The 22,854-nt window shown below is 35.5% G+C and overlaps 1 protein-coding gene across 1 annotated transcript in view; it reads right to left on the reverse strand.

Moving 5' to 3' along the window:
* Positions 1-22,854, reverse strand: part of ME1 (malic enzyme 1) — a 198,460-nt gene that overhangs the window by 129,263 nt on the left and 46,343 nt on the right. The window contains 1 exon segment of the mRNA XM_043999505.1: positions 18,414-18,563. Within this exon segment, the coding sequence (XP_043855440.1) occupies positions 18,414-18,563 (150 nt within the window).

The raw sequence follows: 22,854 nt of genomic DNA on the forward strand, positions 1-22,854 counted from the left end.
ATGGGCCTGGAGAGTACTACAGTTTGCCTTGAAATTAGAGTAGTAATAGGAGAACAGTATGAGAGGAGCTTTTTCATACCTGAAAAGATCAGGTGGCATGAGACTATGGAGGATCTTGGAAGACAATCTAAGGAGTCTAAACTTTATCTAGGAGGCAACAAGTAATCAATGAAGGGTTATAGGAATGACATGAACATATCTACATATAAAAAAGACTAATTTGGTGAAAATATGAAGGATAGATTGGAGTAAAGAAAGAATGGAAGTGAAAAGCCTTGTTAGAAGATACTTGCAGTATTTCAGGTAGGTGGTAATTACAGTCTAAGATGGTGATAATAATTATGAAAGTATCAATAAGATTTGGTAACTGATCTGAAAAGAGAGGTCTGGAGAAAAAAGCATCAAAGATCACACCAAGACTGAAAACAAGGGAATTAAGTGTCCTTCCCATAAATAGAGAAATTGGAAGGAGAATCAAATCTTTGGGGATTAAAATTAACACAATTTTAACACATTAAGCATGAGGTATAAAAGTGGGACAGTAAGGGAGAAATGTTTCTTAAGACAAATAAATAGATATGAAGGTCTGGAGTTCAGATTTAGAGATAGATTTTTGGAAATCATCTGCACAAAAGTAACAGTTGTTGCTATGAAAGTGAAAGATTCCCAAGAAAATGGTATGGAGAAGAAAAAAGGACTAAGGACAGAACTTTGGGGAATTTTCACCCTTTGGGGGTCAATAAGAGGCTGAGGAATCAAGGTAAGGTGGCCAAAAAGAGCAATTAGAACAGAAGAAGAACCAGGAGTATGATATTTCAGAAAGCAAGAGAACTACCCTCTGGAGGTAGAGTATTATGGGTATGAAATATTATTTTTCTTTTTTTAAATACATTTTATCTTTTATTATTTTTTTTAGTTTTCAGCATTTGTTTATATAAGATTTCCAATTTCAAATTTTTCTCCCTCCCCCTATCTTTTATTATTACATTGACTACAATTTCCCTAATCTCTTCCCCCTCAGAGATCTATCCTATATAATAATATTTTTAAAAGAATGTAGAATTCCATGTTGCTTTGCAAAATGGTTGTTCAAATTCAAAGCTCCATCAACAATGCACTAGTGTGCCATCTTCAAACAATCCTTTCAACACTGACTATTCCCAGATTGTCATTTTTGCCTTGGGATTCTTTTGGTTTACATTTTACTATTAGTGATTTGAAACATTCTTTCAAATAGTTATTAACAGCATACAATTCTTCTGAGAACAATTTGTTCATATCCTTTGACCATTTATCTATTGGGCACTGATTTACAAAATTTGATAAAACGATTTTGCTTCCCATTTGATTGCTTCCCTTTTTAAACTAAATGCATTCATTTTATTTATACAGGAGCTTTTCAATTTCATGTAATCAAAATTGTCTATCTTTTCCAATTGCCTCTATCTCTGGTGGTTAAGAATATATCTCTTGCTGATATCTATGAAGCACATGTGTGGGAAGGACAGGTATCCAAGGCAACTTATAACTGCAGAACTGTAGGACCTCAATGTCCTATCCCTCTCTAGAGAGTCCTCATGATGATGTGGGTGTGAGGTGTAGCATCAGTAAGGGATGAGTCAATCTTATGCAGCTGTGGTCTCTGTTGCTCACAGCTTTAAGCTCAGCTACAACCCTCAGCCAAGGTACTGTTGAGCTCTTTCAGAAAAGGGGGAGGTAACAGCCTAGGATTGGAAGAAGACTCTTCAGTTCTTTTCTGCTTCTTTTGACCACTCTTCCTGGTTCATGGCTGAGCCTTCTCAGTGAGAGATTTCACCCTAACTTATGGAGACCTTTCAACACATTTCCTAGACATTTATCTAACTCAAATTCATTGTAGTTGTTGGTCTTTTCAGAGGCAAATGAGCTATTCAAAGAAAACCTCAGATACCCAACAAGGTCTATATTGACTTACACCTAAAATAGCATTACCCTTACATTCCATGGCCTCTGTTCTAGTCCCTTACAACCTGAAAGGGGTACACTGTTTTACTTACTTACTTACTTACTTACTTACACACACACACACACACACGCATGCAGACTATAAAGGCTATTTAATTTCTACTATTTAGAAGAAACTGAAGGACACAGGTGTACTTTCTTAATGTAGAATAAGCTTGTTAATTTATTTCTGTAGCCTTAAGTAGGATGGCAAAAGGGTACCATCTACTTAACAACTGAAAGAGGCCTTAGGGATCATCTAGTCCAAAGTCCTCATTTCACAGATTAAAAATTAAGGCTCAGTTGGTGGAGCTGTGAGCTGATCCAACCATTCTGGAGAGCAATTTGGAATTATGCCCAAAGGGCGATAAAGCTGTGCATACCCTGTGACCCAGCAATACCACTTTTAGGTCTTTTGCCCAAAGAAATCATGGAAGGGGGAAAGGGACCCACATGTACAAAAATATTTATAGCTGCTCTTTACGTGGTAGCAAGGAATTGGAAGTTGAGGGGGTGCCCATCAATTGGGGAATGGCTGGACAAGTTGTGGTATATGAATACAATGGAATACTATTGTGCTGTAAGAAATGATGAGCAGGAAGAGTTCAGAGAAACCTGGAGGGTCTTATGTGAGCTGATGATGAGTGAGATGAGCAGAACCAGAAGAACATTGTACACAGTATCATCAACATTGAGTGTTGACCTACTGTGATGGACTATATTCTTCTCACCAATGCAATGGTACAGAAGAGTTCCAGGGAACTCATGATAGAAGAGGATCTCCAAATCCAAGAAAAAAAAAAGAAAGAAAGAACTGTGGAGTATAGATGCTGATTGAACCATATTATTTCTTTTGTTTTGGGTGCTGTTGTTTTTTTTTTTTCTATTTTGAGGTTTTGCATCACTGCTCTGATTCTTTCTCTTATAACAGGATTAATGCAGAAATAGGATTAATGTTATTATGTGTATATATATGTGTGTGTATATATATATATATATATCTATATGTATATGTATAGAGATATATAGATATAACCTATATCAGATTACCTGCTGTCTAGGGGAGGGGGGAGGGAGGGGAGGGAGGGAGAAAAATCTGAAATTGTAAAGCATGTATAAACAAAAGTTGAGAACTATCTTTACATGTAACGGAAAAAATAAAATACCTCATACATTAAAAAAAAAAAATTAAGGCTCAGAGAGATTTAGTGACTTCCCCAAGGTAAGAAAGCGAGTAAATGGCAGATCCAGGATTTAAATCCAAGTTTTGTAATTCCAAATCCAGCATTTGTTCCCCTACACCACATTGACTCCTTATTACAACACCATTTTCCATTATCAATTGTTCTTTTTAACAGCATCATATTAACATAATTTTCTATTTTATGCCATCACCTAAATAGGAAATCTAAACTATCTGGCTCTTTTTTTTTTTAAGACTTTTGGTCTTCATATTTGTATTAACTACTAAGCAAAGCTAAATATTGATAATTTCACTAAATTAAGCAAAAGCATAGGGAAAAACTTCATCTTTTTTTTTTTTTTTTTGGACCAGACTCATGATTTCATTGGTATAGGGAACTCTCGGTAAAGAAGTTCCTACAGACTGCTAGGTGGTACAGTGGACAGAATGGTGGATTTGGAGTCAGAAGTCCTGAGTTCAAGACAATGAGCAAGTCATTTAATCTCTCTATGCCTCAAAATCCTCAACTGTAAAATGGGGATACTAATACCACCTTCTTCCCAACTTCTATATAAATATATATAAAGTTCTATATAAATGTTATTTATTATTATTCTAATGAAGACTGAAATTCATCTGCAATTTATAGTTTTAGAGAGCTGCCTGGGGCACTGGGAAGCTAAGTAATGTGCCCAGGGTAAGTATATGAATCCAAGGCCTCTCCCATACTATGCTGCCTCTCATTAAGCAAGAGATACAACATAGTTTTGAACCAGGGAATTGCAAAGTAGAAGCCAAAATAATTGTGTCTGATGGTAATTTAAAAGCATGAAAAGAAATAGCAGCAAAAAGTAGTGCCAACTATCAGTATCTCCCATAGTCCACAAGCACTGATGATTGAACCAATATAAATCTTGCACATATATTTTCTAAATTTTAACCCAAAATTTGTTTAAAGTATCTCTTTAAAATAATATTAATTGAAAATCCAGTCATAATGCAGTATGTTATTTCATTTAAAAATGAAATGTTAGGTCATCATTGGCACTCAATGCAGAGTTTTAAATGAAAAGTATCATATGAAGACAACTGACAACTACCATCACTTTCCTTTTCCATCCAACAAAGATAGAACATTCCTTTGTAAGCTGAGAAAAAAAAAATTCAACACATGGTAATGAAATTTAGCTGAGCTCAATCAGATTTCCATCACTTTAAGCCAATTTACTTCCATTAAGTCATGTGTTCTAATAACACTATAAAATATCCATTAAATTAAACTAGAAACTTTTACATGGGGAAATTACCTACAATTCAACAACTTTTATTTTTAAAGAGTCAAAGGAATTTAGCTGTTTCATTATTGTTCCTACATTGATAAAATTCATCAAATTTCAATTGTAGATGTTAGTGTTTTTTCATTCTTACAACTGAAATTGATTTCTGTCTTCTTTCCTTTACCCAAAGTTTTAAAATAATTTCTGGGGGAATTATCTGCAGGGTAAAAATAAGTACTTCATTTACTGTTTTGTGAAATAACTCACATAGAACTTTCCATTTTTTAGTTCTAAAATAATTAAAGAAAAGACAGAACAAAAGACAATTAGTTAAAAGTATATCATTAACTGTATAGATTCTGAAATCCCCACGTTACAGTAAGATATATTTTAGAAGAAATGCCTCTGAAAGATTTGAAGATAAAGAAAACTTGACAGCCAGAGGTCAAAGAACTCACTTGAACAATAAAAGAAGAAATGCATTTCAGAAGGACTATAATTAATGGCATATACTTGAATTTGAGGTGGTTAAGAGAATGTAGGAACTAATAATTAGGAATTAAATGAAATGAAGAAAAATCAAGAAGCAGAAAGAATGAAAAAGAAATAGGCCAAGTCCGAAAAACAATTTATATGGTAGAATATGAATTACTCCAGGGAAAATGAGAAAGTTGTGATTGATTTTCACATTTAGATTGCTGCAGAAACAAATAACATTTAAAAGTGATTTTTAAAAAATACATAATTGTCATTTACAGGACATTTAATAGATCATATAATACTTCCTTAACACTTAAAGAAGTACTGGAAGGCCCTACACTCTGTGAGCACTAAACAATCCCATAAAAATTAAAAAACAAAACAACAACAAAAAAACTCTGACTATATCTTGATAGACAGGAAAAGCCTATTTACCAATGTCAAAATCATTTTGGAATTAGCTGCCCTTGCGTAGCTGCTGAAATCATCAAAGTTACAAAGTGCAAACCTAACCATTTAAAGAAATCATAGATTTTAAAACAAAGGATGTGGATAAAGTAAGGACAGATTCTTATTGCCATTTGTTTGGGAAGGTTAAACAGAGCAAAACAACTCATGTAGAAAGGGGACCAAGAGACTCAGAAACCACCTTAATCAACAACTTAGCTCTTTGCCAAATGGAGAGACATAATAGCCAAGAGAAATATCATTTTAGTATACAAATTCATTGGTAAAATGTTACAAAGTATAGTCCAACCAGTATCACCACTGTTGTTTGTCCTTCATTCTCGAAGAGGACCATAGGAGATTTCATCAAATCTCCTCATTTGGGTCAAATCCAACCCAACCGCAAGGTTACAAAAAATCTTAGGTGAAGACATAGCCCAGGGATCTTCTATTATTCATAAGATTAAACCATACCGGGGGCGGCTAGGTGGCGCAGTGAATAAAGCACCGGCCCTGGATTCAGGAGTACCTGAGTTCAAATCCGGCCTCAGACACTTGACACTTACTAGCTGTGTGACCCTGGGCAAGTCACTTAACCCCCATTGCCCCGCAAAAAAAAAAAAAAAAGATTAAACCATACCCAGATAGAAAGAATTTTTCCCTGATCAGCTTGAGTGCTAAGGGCAAGTGGGGGTTGGGGGTGAAGTTGGGAGTGAGGCTGAGGTGGGGTTATTACTTCATTCATGTCAACCAATCAGATTTTAATGATGTTAACTAATTAGATTTGATTGTTATATGATGACCTTCTTTCAGTGGAAAGGGAATATGAACTGAGATTCACCGCCATGAGGTGTCTTTGGTATGAGAGAGATGGCCATGGAGCTCCTTTTATTAATAACTCCCTAGTCTTATTAATAAAATTACTGTATTACCCAGAAACTATGTCTCTCATATTTTTAATCGTCAAAATTATTTCATTGGGTCTGATCATTCCACCAGTTCAAGTTCATCTAATTATATGATTATGCAGTTTACTTAATTTCATTTTTCCACAAGAACATATTAGACTATTAAAAGCTTTGCCAAAATCTATGTAAATTTTATCTACAAAAATCTGTTCATCTATCAATTTAGTGGGGGAAAAAAAGAAATATATTTACTCTGATACGATCAGTTCCTGATGAAATCAGTTCCATGTATTTTTTTAAAATAGCAAAAGCACATTGTCTAATTAAGAATAAATCAATAAACAGTTGATCTAATAGAAGTCAAAAGAACTTTCATAGAAAGTTCAGAAATAATATTGGAGGGAATCCTAAGGTAACATTGAAATCATCATGCATCTGGAATTTGTCTGGCACACCATCAATAAAAATTAACTTCTTCCATTTGGAAAATAATATTCTTAAACTTTTTCTGCTTTACAAATAAGTTACTTCATAGCACAGTGAAAATTTTATTTCATAAAGAATCAACTATGTTTATAAAATATGATTTCCCCCCCTAAATTCTGACATGCATCAGTCAGTTAACATAATAACAGCAAGGCAAATATAATGGAACCAGGACTATATTATTAAATATTATGGAAAATAGATCAATTCTTTGCTCACAAAATTTTTTACATTATGCTTCAAACTGTACCCTATTATATATCCCAAAGTTTAGACTCTGTTGTCCTTCATTTTATAAATATTTATGACAGTAAACTATGCAGCACTGAGCTGATAAATCTGCTAGTGTTTTCATGCCTTCTATAGATAACAATGACAAAGTACATATTTTGTAAATACCTATTTGTAAAAAGTATAATATCTTTGTTATAGGCTTACAAAAGGATTTTTTTGCTTATTAAAATACTTTTTTTTTTTTGCTTAAGAAAAGAATAGACCAAAACTGTCTAAATTTTCAGAAGCAAACACACTTGGAGTCATGTAGAAAGTAATGGAAAGAGAGCTAAAAGAAGACTAAAATCCGTGCTTTTCTAGCAACAACCTTCTTTTGTTCTTTTTTTCTCTTTCCTTTAAGTCCCTAGACCTTACCTTCTTTGCCCAGTTTATCACCTCTGTTCTGGCTTCAATCGTCTTCCTATCCAGTAAGTTCCTAATAATGGCCAGCCATCTTGACAATGTACTTTGATATCAATAATAACCTTGACATTTTACCTTGGTATTCCCACTCTGCTAAACTCTAATTTTTGGTAATCCCCAAGGATAGCTCTCAACTAAAAGTTGTTAGAAAAAGTAAAAGAACCAAACCAAACCAAACCACCATGTTTATTCAGGCCAATTCAAATTTATATTAGTTAATAACCTCATCCCTAACTTCTGCATTGCAATAATTTACTCCTCTCTCATTCAATTTTCATCACATTCTTCACAGTGGCTGTTCCCAACCCTTTTCATACACCTGGCACTTGAAGTGAACTCTGCCATTCTTTAGGAAGATGACAGAAGCAATCTAGAGTGAATTCCATAGGCTTCCCACTATTCCAAACCATTTTCTCTTTTCCTACCTCCTATCATCTTCCTAACATTTTCCATCTCTGAAAAAGAACACCACGAGATGTTCACCTGTTAAAATCTTTCTTTAAAGCCTGGACTCAACTATTAATTTCTTCATGAATTCTCTGTCATTATTTCTTATGCCTCTCTTTGACTTCTACTGATTTAGCAGATTGTAATCTGTAGTTATCTGTATAAATGTGTTATTTCTGCTTCTATATTGTTAGCACTTTGAAGGCAGGAACAGTCTCTCATCTTTATTCTTTGCATCTCCCAACAGATAGGACAATATCTTGTATATGCTGTTAATAAATGTTTATTGAATTGAATTGTATTATAACATTGGCTTTTTACATCCTCTTCTGTTTCCTTTTATGCCTTCCTTCCAATACATACAAAAGTATCTTTGGTCCCTAGATCTTCCTTCTTTACACTATCTCCCCTGGTGATCTTATCTCCTTCAATGGTTTCAACTACCACCTTTATGAGAATGATTCCCAAAATAATATCTCCAGAATGCTGGACATTTCTACTTACATGGCCTGTCATTGCTTCAAACTAAAACTCAGAAAAAATTCACTGTCTATCCTGCCCTCAACCTGCTCTTCCACATTTGAAGAATCAAAGAATTGTTGATTTAGCTCTAGAATGGACATCTGATGCCCTGTAGCTCAATTCCTTCATTTTTTTTTCCAAATGAGGAAACTGGGACAAAGAGAGCTCAACTCACTTTCCCAAAGTCAAAAACATACTAAATAACTGAGCAAGAATTTGATCATAGGTCTTCTCATCCCAAATGTACTCTTTCTACTATACCACACTATCTATTTATTTGATCTAGGGTGATAAAATAATGGGATTTAGCAGACCCCAAGGGGCCCCACCTGAAGATTCATTTGGAATTGATTGAATTGGGTGAGACAGACTGAGAACCTACTTAAGGATGATTAAATTGAGACCACACCTGGCTGGCCCTAAGTGGGGTGTTGTTCCAGAGACTGTGGACTATGACATCAACAGGAGACCACCCTCAACCAATCAGCTTGAAGGACCTCCCCTATTGGGGAGGGAGATGAAGTAGGAAGGTGAGGGTCACTTGATGGATCTTCCTCTTTTTTGTCCAGGACTTCAGCTTGGAGGCAGAACTTCACATGGGCTGCTAGGAAAGGAAGGATTTCTCTCTGGCTAGACTGAATAGATCTAAGCTAGGGTTTTCCATTCTATAAAGGATCTGTCCTCAACCTCTCTCTCCACTAATTTCTAATGCACTTTAATAAATACTTAAAAGCCTAAACTCTTTCTGAATTTATCAGTAATTTTAGCCAGCTTCCCCCCAAAACAGTCGGGGGGGAGCATGTTAGAACCCACATTAGATTTTAAACATCACACTAGGATCTCATCAATGGAAGGATCCAAAAGATCTCATCCTCTGTGACTCATACCCACATCCTCCTTTAAGGTTTTTAAAGGAAAATCTACTCAGTGAGGTGAAAAGATCCTAAGCTAGATCCCCTGACATTACATGCAAACCAAGGAAGCAGTCAGGGTATGTATCAGTTACCCCTCGGTTTCCTTGGCATGACTGGATCATCTTTTCTGGCTGAATGTCTCTCTTCATGCTTAGAACTCACTCCATTCTCTGCTTCTTGGTTTCCCTAGCTTCTTTCAAATGTCAACAAAAGTCATACCTTTTGCACAAGGCCCTTCCCAATTTGCCTTTGAGAAACTTTCCCCTTTGTTTTGGGATTACCCCCAATTTCTCCAGTATATACTTTATGAGCACATAGTTGTCTTCACCATTAGACTATGAGTTGCTTGCTTTATTTGTATCCTTAGCACTTAGCATAGTGCCTGGCACACAGAAGGAGTTTAATGAATAATTGTTGACTTGATATTCTTTATCCTGGTAATCCTGAACAATGCTTCACTGATAATGTGTTGGAGCCTACTCGCATCCACCACACACCTCTCCCATACCCACTGGGTGAACCAAAATGACAACTTTTCAGATACTGTGATATACCATGATTCAAAACCATATGTCATTATGGGAAGAATATGGTTGTTGAAAAAATGGGCTTTTGGCTAAGGAAAAGCTTGGGGTCATTAAAATCACTGTACAATTTTCCAAAAGCAATCCATCCTGCTATTCTCCTTTAAATTCTAGGCTCAGTTCACTAGCTTCTTAGGTTGTCTGAACAAAATACATGTAATAATAGACAAACTATGAGTTGCCCATCCAATTACATAGCTTATATTCATCAAGTACTGTTAAGTAATATAGAGGAAATCTTTATAACAAAGAAGCTTTAACATATACTTAGGCACTTTTTTCATTATTCCTTAACTATCTAGTCTCAGAACTAATCATACTATTTCTAACCAACTCTCTTTTTCTTTTTTCTTTCTTTCTTTCTTTCTTCTTCTTTTTTTTTTTGTTGGTGAGGCAATTGGGGTTAAGTTACTTGCAGTTACTTAAGTTACAGGGTCACACAGTTAGTACATGTCATGTGTCTGGGACCAGATTTGAACTCAGGTCCTCCTGACTCCAGGGCTAGTGCTTTATCCACTGCACCACCTAGCTCTCTTTTTTAAAAAATCATTTTTCAGGGTTTTTGTTCTTGGCTCCAACACTCCAAAATGGACTGGCACCAAAAGACAATAATTGACTATAGATTTTTTTAGTGAGATTTTTCTGATTGCCATAGGCTTTCTTTTTTTAATATATTTTCTCAAGTTCTTTCCCTTTTAAATAAAACAAAGAAGAAACTGCTGGATTGATGACAGAGAAAAAGAAAGATGCATCTTCTCTCTATGTTTATAGCATTCTGTTTTCTTCTTCATTTGCTTAATACCTCAACAGAAAAGATACAAAATAACCCCACACTTTGAAAACAAATTCTTGTGTTTTCAGGTATGCTTTCCTGTTTTGCTTTTTGTCAGTAGGATAGCATTTTTTTTCCCTACAGGGAGAAATAGCCCTATTCCAAACAAGTTTTCTTATTGCTAGTTTGGAAGTATTAGAAACTTAAAATATAACTGCATTTCTTTAAGGCAGACTCTAAAAATGTAAAGCATTTGAAAACTACTTGGTACAAATTTTTCAATAAGATATGGCATCTTTCACCACAGACTAACTTTCAGACCCAAAAAAGTCAACAAGGTTTTAAACAAAGATTTAGAATAGTTTCAAAGCACTCTCTTATGAGAAAAAGAGCATTTTCTAATTTTTTGCCTTTGAAATTCAAAAAATATCAGATCTAATAACAAACTTTACTTAGCAATCAGTAGGATGTGAGGCTTTGGGAAGAAATAAAATGTATGTGGTTGAAAGTAGATCTACTCTAAAAGTTTATCATAGGTATAAACTTTAGGAAACAGTGATTCTGAATTAGAATGAGACAAAGGTAATATTAAATAGGTTAGGATTGATAGCATTCAACTTAAAAGAAAAAAAAGAAAAGAAAAAATCCCATGGCCCTATTAAAAAATCTACAGATACCAATAATCCAGAAGACAAGTATAAGAAATTGGAAAGAATTTTGATGTAACAGGGAAACTGGCTAATGACAATCCATTACTAAGATAATGCTGTGATTTGTACTTTCTGGTGGATATACAGAACACTCTCAGATGTGCCCCCGCCTAATTCTAATCCAACATGTGGAACTTTGGAAACCTGTGTTTTAGCCATGCATGATTAAAGGACTAGTACTATGTGATGATGGTGTATTCTAACAGGCTACAAAGCTAAAAGAAATGATGATTCAGGAGGTGCTGAGAGAAAATGGAATGTGGATAGATAGAAAAGAGATAATAGCCCTTTCCCACTCACCCCCCACCATTCTTCAATCTCTTCCTTGGTGACTATAACAACTGTTTAAAGATGCTGGATAGAAAAAAGAGTAACTGCCCTATCTTCAACTCTGTCCCTAGGTATCCATGAGCACATGGCTCCTCTGTCTCTCATATTTGTTCTTTCCTGATTTTAAGCAAATGAACATTACGAGGTGGGATTACTCAGGAGACCCTGTAAATTTAGGAGATCCAGCAGGAAAGGGCCCCCAAACCTCTGGAGTCAGTAGCAGTAGTAATGGGTGTCAACAGGTAACTTAGCAGCAACCTTGATACGGATGTGCCAAGACAATCTCATTATGGGTGTTTCAATGTTTGGAGCGATGTCAGGGCAGCAGCAGAGGGGTCTGGTTCTCTGTAGCCAAAGCCTGTGAGGAACCAAGCTAACAGTCAGGCAACATGCCCAGTCTAGCACAGCACCAGCTGAGCCTACTGAGGAGCCATCTCAGCAGCTGGTGACCTGGCTGACTTGACTCAGAAGGGAATAACCTGTCCAGCAGGGAGCTATGCCTAAGTCAAATATAATGGGGTCTCCATGAAGGGAGAAAAGGACTTCTAGGGCCAAGAATGAGGAGGTACTCTTAGTCCAAATGTTTCCTCTACACATGGGCCCCATGACCACTGTATTTTACAGTGTATTTAATAGAGCACTACATTTATCATTATATTTAATAGAGGAATACAGTATTTACAGTACAATGCAGTAGTTGAACAGGTAGGTGGTACAGTGGATAGAGCCCTGAATCTGGAATCAGGAAGACCAAATCTACCCTCAGATACTCCCTATTCATGGGATCCTGGACATGTCACTTAATACTTAATCTCCATTTGCTTCAGTTTCATCATCTGTAAAATTGGTATAATAATAGCACCTCCCTCCCAGGATTATTATGAGGATAAAAGGAGATAATATTTGTAAAGTGCTCTGCAAATCTTAAAGTGTTACATAAATTTGCTATTACTATTGAACCACTCTCCCCAAGAATTTTGAATGTGTAAAAGAAATGATGGCGCCTCTGGTTTGGAGGTAATATTTTTTGTTATATCTTCTTAGCAAATCCCTTTTCTAGAGGCAAGTAGGTGGCAGTGCTGGTCTAGGACTCAAGAAAACCTGAGGGGAAATCCTGCCTCTGACACATTATAGCTGTATGACCCTAAGCAAGCTGCTTAACTGCTGTCAGGATCAGTTTCTGTATCTGTAAAATGGTAGTAATAATACCACTTGCCTCACAGGGTTATTGTAAAGAAAAAATGAGATCATATATGTAAAGTGCTTTGTAAATTTTAAAGAGATATATAAATGCTAACTATTTTAAAATGCTAATAAAGGCAAGGTAAGGCAAGATTTAAATGATAATGTGAAGCACACAGATGGGGACTCCTGAATGACAGTCCTAAAAACCCTAACCCTTAAAGGAAACATGACAGAAATTTAAGAGTAAAATTAAGCTACCCTCTACATACCTGGCCTGCCAATGAAAGCTGAAGTGCCCAGTTAAGGAAGTAGTCCTATTTGGGGTACTACATTGACATGAATTATCTCCAGTAAAGTCACTTAACGTCTGTTTACCTTAATCCACTGGAGAAGGAAATGACAAACCATTCCACTGACCTGTTCTTAGTTCTCTCAGGTTCTCATCAAAAAAAAAAAAAAAAGGAAAAGGAAAAGATCTGATACTGCAATAAACTTAGCACAAAGGGGTAGCGCCTACCCACAATAGTCTAAGTCAATCAACTAATACTCAGTAAATTCATACCAGCCCAAGACAATAACTTCATTCCATAGAGATGAGACCAAGAAGACAGCCTCATCCTCAATGAGGTATTGTTGAGCATGCTATAGTAGATGTACCCCAAGTCACTCAATAAAGCTGTCAAAAAGCTAATCCAAACAATGCCAAATAAAAGCTCACTACTCTCTAATTTCATCAATTTGATCAGGAAACTGATCAACTGAACAACCCCCTACACCTATATGTTATGGATCACTTTATATATTTATCACCATTCATTCAACTGTCTATTTATTAATACCATAAATTATCCTTTGTTAACAGGCAGGTTTAGGTAGCACTGTAGTTGAGTGGTGGACCTGGAGTCAGAAAGACTACTCTTCATGAGTTGAAATCTGGCATCAGACACTTACTAGGTGTATGACCCTGGGCAAGTCACTTAACCCTGTTTGCCCCAGTTCCTCATCTATAAAATGAGCTGGGGAAGGAAATGGCAAAATACTCCAGTGTCTTTGATAAGAAAACCCCAAAAGGGATCATGAAGAGTCAGACACAACTGGACATGACTAAAAACTGAAACGACGACAACAAATCCTTTATTAATGGCTGAGTTGGGTTTTATAAAAGAGGTACTTATCTACTTCCCTATCTAAAGGAAGTGTCTAGGTTCCCTCAAGGTGATTTTTACTATATATTGGGGAACTAGTTTTGCTTTTTTCCCAGATGGGAAATGAAATTATAATAGAATTCAGAAAGAAGCAAATTTGGGTTTTCTAGTGAGGGAAAATGCTTGTTGGAAGTGCTATGGTCTACTGATTGGGTAAAGTCTAGCAAAAGTAATTAGAAGGTGATGTGACAAGTTGAAATTAGACTGATCCCTTATTTCCTGGGTGTTTCTACCAGGGATGGAAAAAGCAGACTCTTAGAAAACAATCATGATAAATTGGTGACACAAAAGAAGCTTATTCCTGAAGAAAGATTAATAGAGATATGCATTAAAAATCAGTTATATTCTTTAAGGGAAGAATAAAATCTAATAAGTAAAATTATCTTTACCCAAAGAAATTTTAAAAAGAAAAATGGGGTATCTGAAGTCACATTAGAGCTCTAAATGATCACAAATAAGAAAATAATTGATGAAATAATTTTTTTCTTCAAAGGAAAAGTGACATAGTAGGCAAAGTATTAGATCTAGAATCAGGAACCTGGGATCCAATCTCAGTTTTACCATTTCTTCACCACATGTACTTAGGGAACACCCATAATTTGAGGGTCTTACTTTCTTTACCTTGTAACATGAGGGAATTAAAATATCTAAGATCTCTCTGAATTGGATGATATTCTGATTCTTCGTATGAAATAATAAGTACTATTAAAAAGGAAAGCAAGGCAACCTTAACAGTACTATAATTTGGTTTCATTTATCTGGTTAAAAAAAATCAGGTTTGTTATTCTAAAACAATGCATACTACATTATTCACACAATACTGGGATCATGATGCAACTTGGATCAAGCAATTCTTTTTATCCCTCATTGGTAATTGCTTTTTGTGTCCTGCTGAAATAGCTGAACGATGTAATTTAAAAAAAAAAATACGATCAGATACTTTACCAGTATAAATATCTTTAACCTGAATGGTCTTACTGAATTACCATTGCCAGACATGACACTAATTACTACCAAGCTTGTATCTTGGCAAACTTTCCAATTGGCAGAGCAAAAGAACAGCATTCCAACATTCTTGCATACTAATGCTGGCACAAAAACCCATAACAATAAGATCTTTCAGTTGGATATTTCAACCATAGAAATTCTGTTTTGAGCTTTGATACAGGGTTGGACTATTAGTCATTCATATTTTGGATGGTAACCCTTCTTAAGAAAGGTAAAATAGAAGTTGATCCTTCACACTGGATTAAAAATAAATTTGACAATTTTTTCACAAGTTCAATTTTTTTATCAATAAAATGGGCATAAAATATTTGTACTTTTGCCCAGGAATATTTTTAGGAAAACATATCATAAACTTTGAAGATCCATAAATGTGATTTACTGTTGTTTTATAATCAACTATTAGGGGAAAGGAGATAGGAAACAGGGACATGGGTTGTGATTTCACTGTTGTTGTTGTTGTTGTTTGTTCTTGAAGAGGACCAGGACATCAGGGTGCTATCATAACTAGCAGTGAATTGGATTTAAGTGAGGAAGGGCTATGCAAAGTCACCAATCTCATTCTCTCCTCTGGAACCTCTGGGTCCAGTGGCAAGATATACAGGATGACTGGAAATGGCCTTGGATGTTTTAAGGCAATTGGGGTTAAGTGACTTGCCCAGGGTCACACAGCTAGTAAGTGTCTTAGGGTGAGATTTGAACTCAAGTCCTCCCAACTTCAGGGCCAGTGCTCTATCCACTGGGCCACCTAACTGCCCCTTGATGTTGGGAACTTGTAGATGAGGAAACTCCTTCTACAAATGAAGGTCAACACTTTCTCTGTATTGAGAGTCTTAGAGAGTTTCCAAGAATACTAAAGGATTAAGTGATTTGCCCAGGATCACTCAGGCAGTATGGGTTGGAGGAAGAACTTGAACCTGAGTCTTTCTGCCTCTGAGTCTGGTATTCTATGCTATGTTGCCTCTCATACAAATATTAATTTTATACGAAAAGCATTACAAATATACTGATACAGCATCATATTCTATATCATATAAATATGAGGTAAATTTTAACTAAAATTATCCTATACTATTTATAAAAACTATAGAATTAGTTTAGTGTTTCATAATTTGAACTGCTATTATCAAACATGTTTTCCAATTTTGAAGAGTTGTAGAACAAAGCTCCAAAAATTTTACCTGCCTTCTGCCATCAATTTTTGATAATCTATCACCTGAAGTAAAATATAAGAACCCCAAATTTTCATATTAACTTAAATCTAAGACTTGAAGTAACCATAAATATGGTAATATAAAGGGTGAATAAAATAGTGGAGCTTTGTGACATTAATTACAAGAAAGTTATACACATGACACAATAATCATTAAGCCTTAAAGTCTGACTAAAACCAATTTTCTGGGTAACTTAGTCAAGAACTAGTGAATAATATACCTCAGAGTCAGGTTCTTAATCTATAAAATATTCTATGGAACCTAACAAGCAATACTTTAAATATATTATTTTGAAATGAAAAGTGTATAAGAGCATGAAAATCTGGAAATGTTCAGGGTACAAGGAAATCTAAGGACCCTAATAGCTCTAAATCTATGATTCTGAGTCTAATGACCTTATGAATAATGCAAAACATATGTTACCAAACTTAACAAAGAGTAGGTATGTGTATTATTTTTTAAACTAATAACAATGTAGTGGTAGTGGGGTAGAATAATTGGAAAAGTAGTTCAACCACTCTTTTTGCCCGGCCCCCCCAATCATTGCTTAGATGAATTTTTTGTTATAAGTGATCCTCTATTTGGGTTATTTGTATAAAATGATCTATAATTCTTTCCCTCCCTCCCTCCTTTCCACCCTCCCCCTGCCCCTCCTCATCTCCCTCCTTCCCTCTCTTTCTTCGCCCTTCCCAAAAGGAACTCTGGTAGACCTCAGAGTTAGACTTACCCCTGCTATTTCTCTGGGGGTTTTTTTGTTGGTGGTTTTTTGTGGGGAGGGGGTGGGGTAATGAGGGTTAAGTGACTTGCCCAGGGTTACACAGCTAGTAAGTGTCAAGTGTCTGAGGCTGAATTTGAACCCAGGTCCTCCTGAATCCAGGGCCAGTGCTTTATCCACTGCACCACCTAGCTGTCCCAATTTCTGTTACTCTTTAAATTCATTTAAGGGATTTGGTCACACCTTACAAAAGGATGATGACTGCATTTTTATAAACAGTTTAACACCTCATTTATCAGACCCTTTTCTAAATATTAGATCCTGAGTTTTTAAAGAACATCTTTAAATAGGTAACAAAATTTTAAAGCAAATAATTCATAGCAATACTAGCAGCTTCAAACAAACAAACAAACAAAAAAACACTGGGGATATTATAGAGGCAGCTTAAGTTTCTGCCCTTGTGCTTATTTTGATGGACAAAATGGTCGGCAAAAACTTACAATATATCTAAGCTTCTTTCTGTCTAAAATGAAGCTATCTTCAATATTTTCCTTTTCTTCCGACTTTTGGATTGAGTGATTTATGTGTGTAAATTCACATCAGTACTATCCCACTGCTTAGTGGTGATTTTATTATCTCTTGGACTTAAAGTTTCTATAATTTCTATAGTCTGTAGTTCCTTCTAAGTCTGCCATTCTAGGAATCCTAGATAGCAACACAGAAATTAAAGGTGGATATGACCATAAATTATCTAGTCCAGTTTCCTGATTCTGCAGAAGAATAAATAACTTGTCCAAGATAACATAGATAAGAATATGATTCAGGATTTGAGTCCTGGTGCTTTGAATCTAAAACCTGTGCCTTTTCCATTATACCACAAAAATTTGTAAGGATATATCTGGAAATGATATGTAAATCTACAAATAAGAAAAGTCTGTGGAATATCATCTATAATATCTTCTTTATTAAGAAATTCGTCTTTGAAAGAAATTTAATAGTCATTTCTGACATGCGAAGATAAAGTATAGTCTTTCTATTTCCAGGATAACTGTCTTTTATGAAAGCTGATAAGACCATATTGTTGAGTCCTTCAAAATCAACTTTAACTAAGATTAATTATATTGTAAAGTAAGACAACTTGTTTTAGTGAAATAACAAAATTCATCCATGTTCCTATATTTCGACATTGTCAAGTAAGTCACAATTGTTGCTCCTCGGAATGGAGTTTCAATCATTCTAATTATTACAATCTTGGATGTTAGTCAACTGCTTTTTTTAAAGCCTTCACAAAGGAAAAAAAGAGAATAATTGTTTGATTTAAAGTATAAATTACATACATAATTTACATACCTTGGCCTCCGAAATGCTAGGCCATATTGCTGGCAAGCCAGTCCCACCGTGGGAGTATAAACAATAGGCATGAATCTCTCAACATCAGAAGTCAGCACTCTATAGAAAAGCTTTTCATTTTCATCCTGAAGACCCATTAAAAGAAGGTATCTGTGGAGAACGAAACATAAATAGGTTTAGGTCCTAATATGCCTACATGTTAATCATAAAGCAGCTGCCCAGAAATCTAATTAAAATTTTCCTTAAGCAAATATGCATGCTTTCTTAAATTTAAAGTGTATTATGTTTGAATACTCGCCAGTAATCTAACAAAATACGGGCCAACCTAAGGATTATAAAACTGAGCTAGATATCAGACAACTTAAAACTATTGCCAAAGTGATGTATGAGCTTTAATATTAAAGGCACTTTAGCAGTATTATTTCTGTTTTTGGGTCAGCCTGCCTCAATTCTTTGGTGTTTCAGAAATTGGTGTATTATGTGTAAGGAACTGTATAAGGTATAGGAGATACAAAAATATAAATATTCCAGTAATTCCTGTGTGGAAAAAGTAACATAAAAAAAGTTAACACATGGTAGACTCTCCATACACAGAACCAGTCTCCATTAAACGGACGGCCCCCTGGAAAATGTAGGCCTTCACAGACATAGAATGACTGGACAGAGAGGACAGAGACAAGCCAGGCATAGGAAATGTGGAACTCACAGTGGAAGGAAGGGGTCTAGCCAGTCATCTGGGCATGTAGCTTGAGGGAGAAAGAGACCAGCCTTAATAGGGGATAATAGAGGAGATTTCCCTTTCCAGACAACAGAGTGGAAAGAAAAGAATAAGAAATGCCAGGAAGATATTAAGACTTGTCATTGCAGCTCCAAGCAAGGAAACACACTGCAGAGAATTTAAAGGAATTAAATCAATCTGATTTCTTTCCTTCTACCAGTCCAAGTAACCTTGACACCTTTGCCTTCTTCCCTAGTGTCTCACTAAGGTAACTCAGAAACCCATTTGAGCTGCTTGAATGCTCCCATGGCTTGGATGAGATGGCGATTACTGTTTCCTTTCAGTAAGATGGAAGATCACTATCCTTTACCATCTTTCCTTCCACTGTCTTCTAAGGTCCTCTAGGATTTATCATTTCTTCCACAACTTCAGACTGTCAGCATTCTTATCTAACCTTTAGGTTTACCCTACTGGTATAAATCCTGGGCCTTGCCATAAGCCTCACCTAGACCTTGCCATATGCTTGAACCCCTAGGATATCTGGTATTTTCCATGCGTTATATAGTATAACTTTCTTTTACGTACCAATTTAAGTGTGAGATTATTGAGAACAGAGACTATATATTTAGTCTTTTCTATTTGTGTTCCTAGGTCTTAGCACAGCATTTGGAACATATTATAAACACTTAATAAATGCTTTTAAAAAATAAAGTCCTATTAATAGTTTCTGTTTTTACATACACCATCAAAATTTCTCTCAATATCCCTTTTCCCTCTCAGAAAATAATCCCATATAACAAATATTATTTTCAAAGAAAAAAAGAAGAAAAAATGAGCGAAACTGATCAATATTGAAAAAGTTTGAAATATATGCAGCATTCCACATCCATAGTCCTGATATGTCTAAAAAGGAAGGAGGTGGGAATTATCATCTCATATTTCTTCTTTGGGGCAATGCTTGTTTTTTGAAATTTTAAATATTAACTTTTAATTGTTTCGTGGTTGTTATCTGCATTTACACTATTCTGGTCATTGTATATATACTGTTTTCTTGGCTCCACCCACTTCATTCTGTACAAATTCATGTAAAACATCTTTGAATTCATTATATTCATTGCTTTTTCTTCTTCTTTTTTGTTTTGTTTTGTTTTGTTTTTGTGGGGCAATAAGGGTTAAATGATTTGCCCAGGGTCACACAGCTAGTCAAGTGTCTGAAGCCGGATTTGAACTCAGGTCCTCCTAAATCCAAGGCCGGTACTTTATCCACTGCGCCACCTAGCTGCCCCCATATTCATTGCTTCTTAAAGCAAAGTAATATTCAATTTACATTCATGTGCCACAATTTGTTTAGCCATTTTCCAGTCTGTGGGAATCTATTTTGTGTTTCCGGCTTTTTTGTTTGTTTTATTTTGTTTGGATCACCAAAAAAAAAAAAAACAACCCACAAAAAGTCCTGTTATAATATTTTGGAGGATATGGGGACTTTCTTTTTATCAAAGACCTTCTTTGTGTATGTGCCTAATAGTGGAATCTCTGAATCAAAAGGTATACACTTTAGTTACTTCATCTGCATAATTCCATATTGCTTCATGAAATAGCTGTACTTGCTCATAGATCCACCAAAATGAATTAGTGTGCCTATCTTCAAACAACCCCTTCAATGATATACCTATCTTTTTGTCTTTTTCAATTTGCAGATTATAGGGTAAAACCTCAAGATTCTTTTGATTTGCATTTCTCTTCTTACTGGTGATTTGGGGCATTCTTTAATATAGTTGTTAATAGTTTGTAACTGTTCTTTGGAAAATTGTTCATATCCTCTGATTACTTATCTATTAGGAAATGGTTTTTGGTCATATATATAGAGTAGTTATCTATAAATCTAAGATAACAAATCCTCATCTGAGAAATTGGATACTAAGATTTTTCCCCATTCAACTGTTTCCTTTTTTCTTTAACCCAGATGCTTTCAATTTATTTGCAGTGAAAGTTTTAAATTTAATGTAATCAAAATTATCTTTTGTAATTGTTCTATCCCTTGTAGTTAAAATATATCTCTTACCCATACCTGTGAAAGGTGTATGATTTGTTTCTCCTAGATTTCTTTGGTATAATCTTTGATATTCAAGTTATATGTGTATTTTGAATTTGTTGTGGAATATAGCATAAGATATTGGTCTCAGCCTAACTTCTATGGGACTACTTCCCAGTTTTTTTCTGGCAGTTTTTATTAAATATGGAGTTCTTTCCTAAGTAATGTATGTTTCCTGATTTACTGAACCCTGGGTTACTGAGTTCCATTGCTCTAGTTCTCCCTTGTCTAGTCTATTCCACTAATCTACTTTTCTATCTGTTAACCAATATCAAATGGTTTAGAATTGTTATTCCCCTTTCATTACTACCTCTCTTTTAACTAGGGGCAGAATTTAGGAGCCAGAAATCCAATATTTTATCATACTATTAAAAGATCCCAAACACAGAACTTTAAAAAGGAAATTTTGGGCCATTTCAAACCTTCATAGTCAACATTTCCTACAGTGCAATAATATTCCATTTAATTAATTTACCAAAATTTACTTAAGTAATCAATGAAATTACATTGTTGCTAGTTATCTGCTACTAAGAAAAAGTGCTACAACAAATATTTTAGTGTAAATAATAATATCCTCCTATTTTCTCAATGATCTATTTGGGATATATTTATTGCCTGGCAGGGAGAGCTGAGCCAAAGGATGTAAACATTGTTCTATTGTGCTTTCTAGAAGAGTTGGTTCAATTCACAGTTCCACCAATTCTTCCTTTGAGAACTATGTGTTTATAACCTTTAACCAGTAGTCCACTAGGGAAGGACACTATGAAGTATATTCTATGTCTATGTAAGGACCTTTTTAAAATATGATACAAAGAAAATACATCCTTAAAACCAAAAGCTTGCATTATTTGCAATGGGAAACACTAGAAGCCTTCTCAGTTAATACAATGGTAGAGCAAGGATTATTTGACCAATTTCTAGAAATGCTAGCATAATCAGTAGGTGTCACTGTGGATCCCTTTATTTCTGCAGAGGGCATGATCCTTCCCATCACATTCAAAACCTCAGAGCTATCCCTCTTCCCCAACTCTATATCACTCCACATATCCAATTGCCAAATTTTGTTTCCACCTTCACAATACCTCTCACCTCTGTGCCCTTCTTTCAACTTCCACAGGCACTAACTATGCAAGTTCAGGACCTTAACACATCTCATCTGGACTACTGCAATAGCCTCCTAATTGGTCTCCCTTTCTCAAGCTCCTCCCCTCTCTCAGTCTAGGTTCTATACAACTTATCAAATCTAATGTGAGAAAATAATGGGTTTGGGGATGCCCAGAGGCCCCTGCTAGAGGGGATTCTATTAAGATTAAATGGAGTGAGGGCAGGTAGGTGGTGCAGTGGATTGAGCAACTGGCCCTGGATTCAGGAGGCCCTGAGTTCAAATCCAGCCTCAGACACTTGGCACTTACTAGCTATGTGACCCTGGGCAAGTCACTTAACCCCAATTGCCTCACCAAAAAAAAAAGATTGAATAGAGTGAGCTCTTGAACTCATGACATGATCGCTCCAAAAAACATCCAAATAATGCCACAGGACAATTCCTGGAGCAGTAAAACTCACAGAAGAATGTGCTGTAATCATCTTCCAACCAAGGACAGCTTGGAAGGTCAGAAGGAGGGAGCTGCTGT

Source organism: Dromiciops gliroides, chromosome 4 (genome assembly GCF_019393635.1).
Source record: "Dromiciops gliroides isolate mDroGli1 chromosome 4, mDroGli1.pri, whole genome shotgun sequence".
NCBI classification, from domain to species: domain Eukaryota; kingdom Metazoa; phylum Chordata; class Mammalia; order Microbiotheria; family Microbiotheriidae; genus Dromiciops; species Dromiciops gliroides.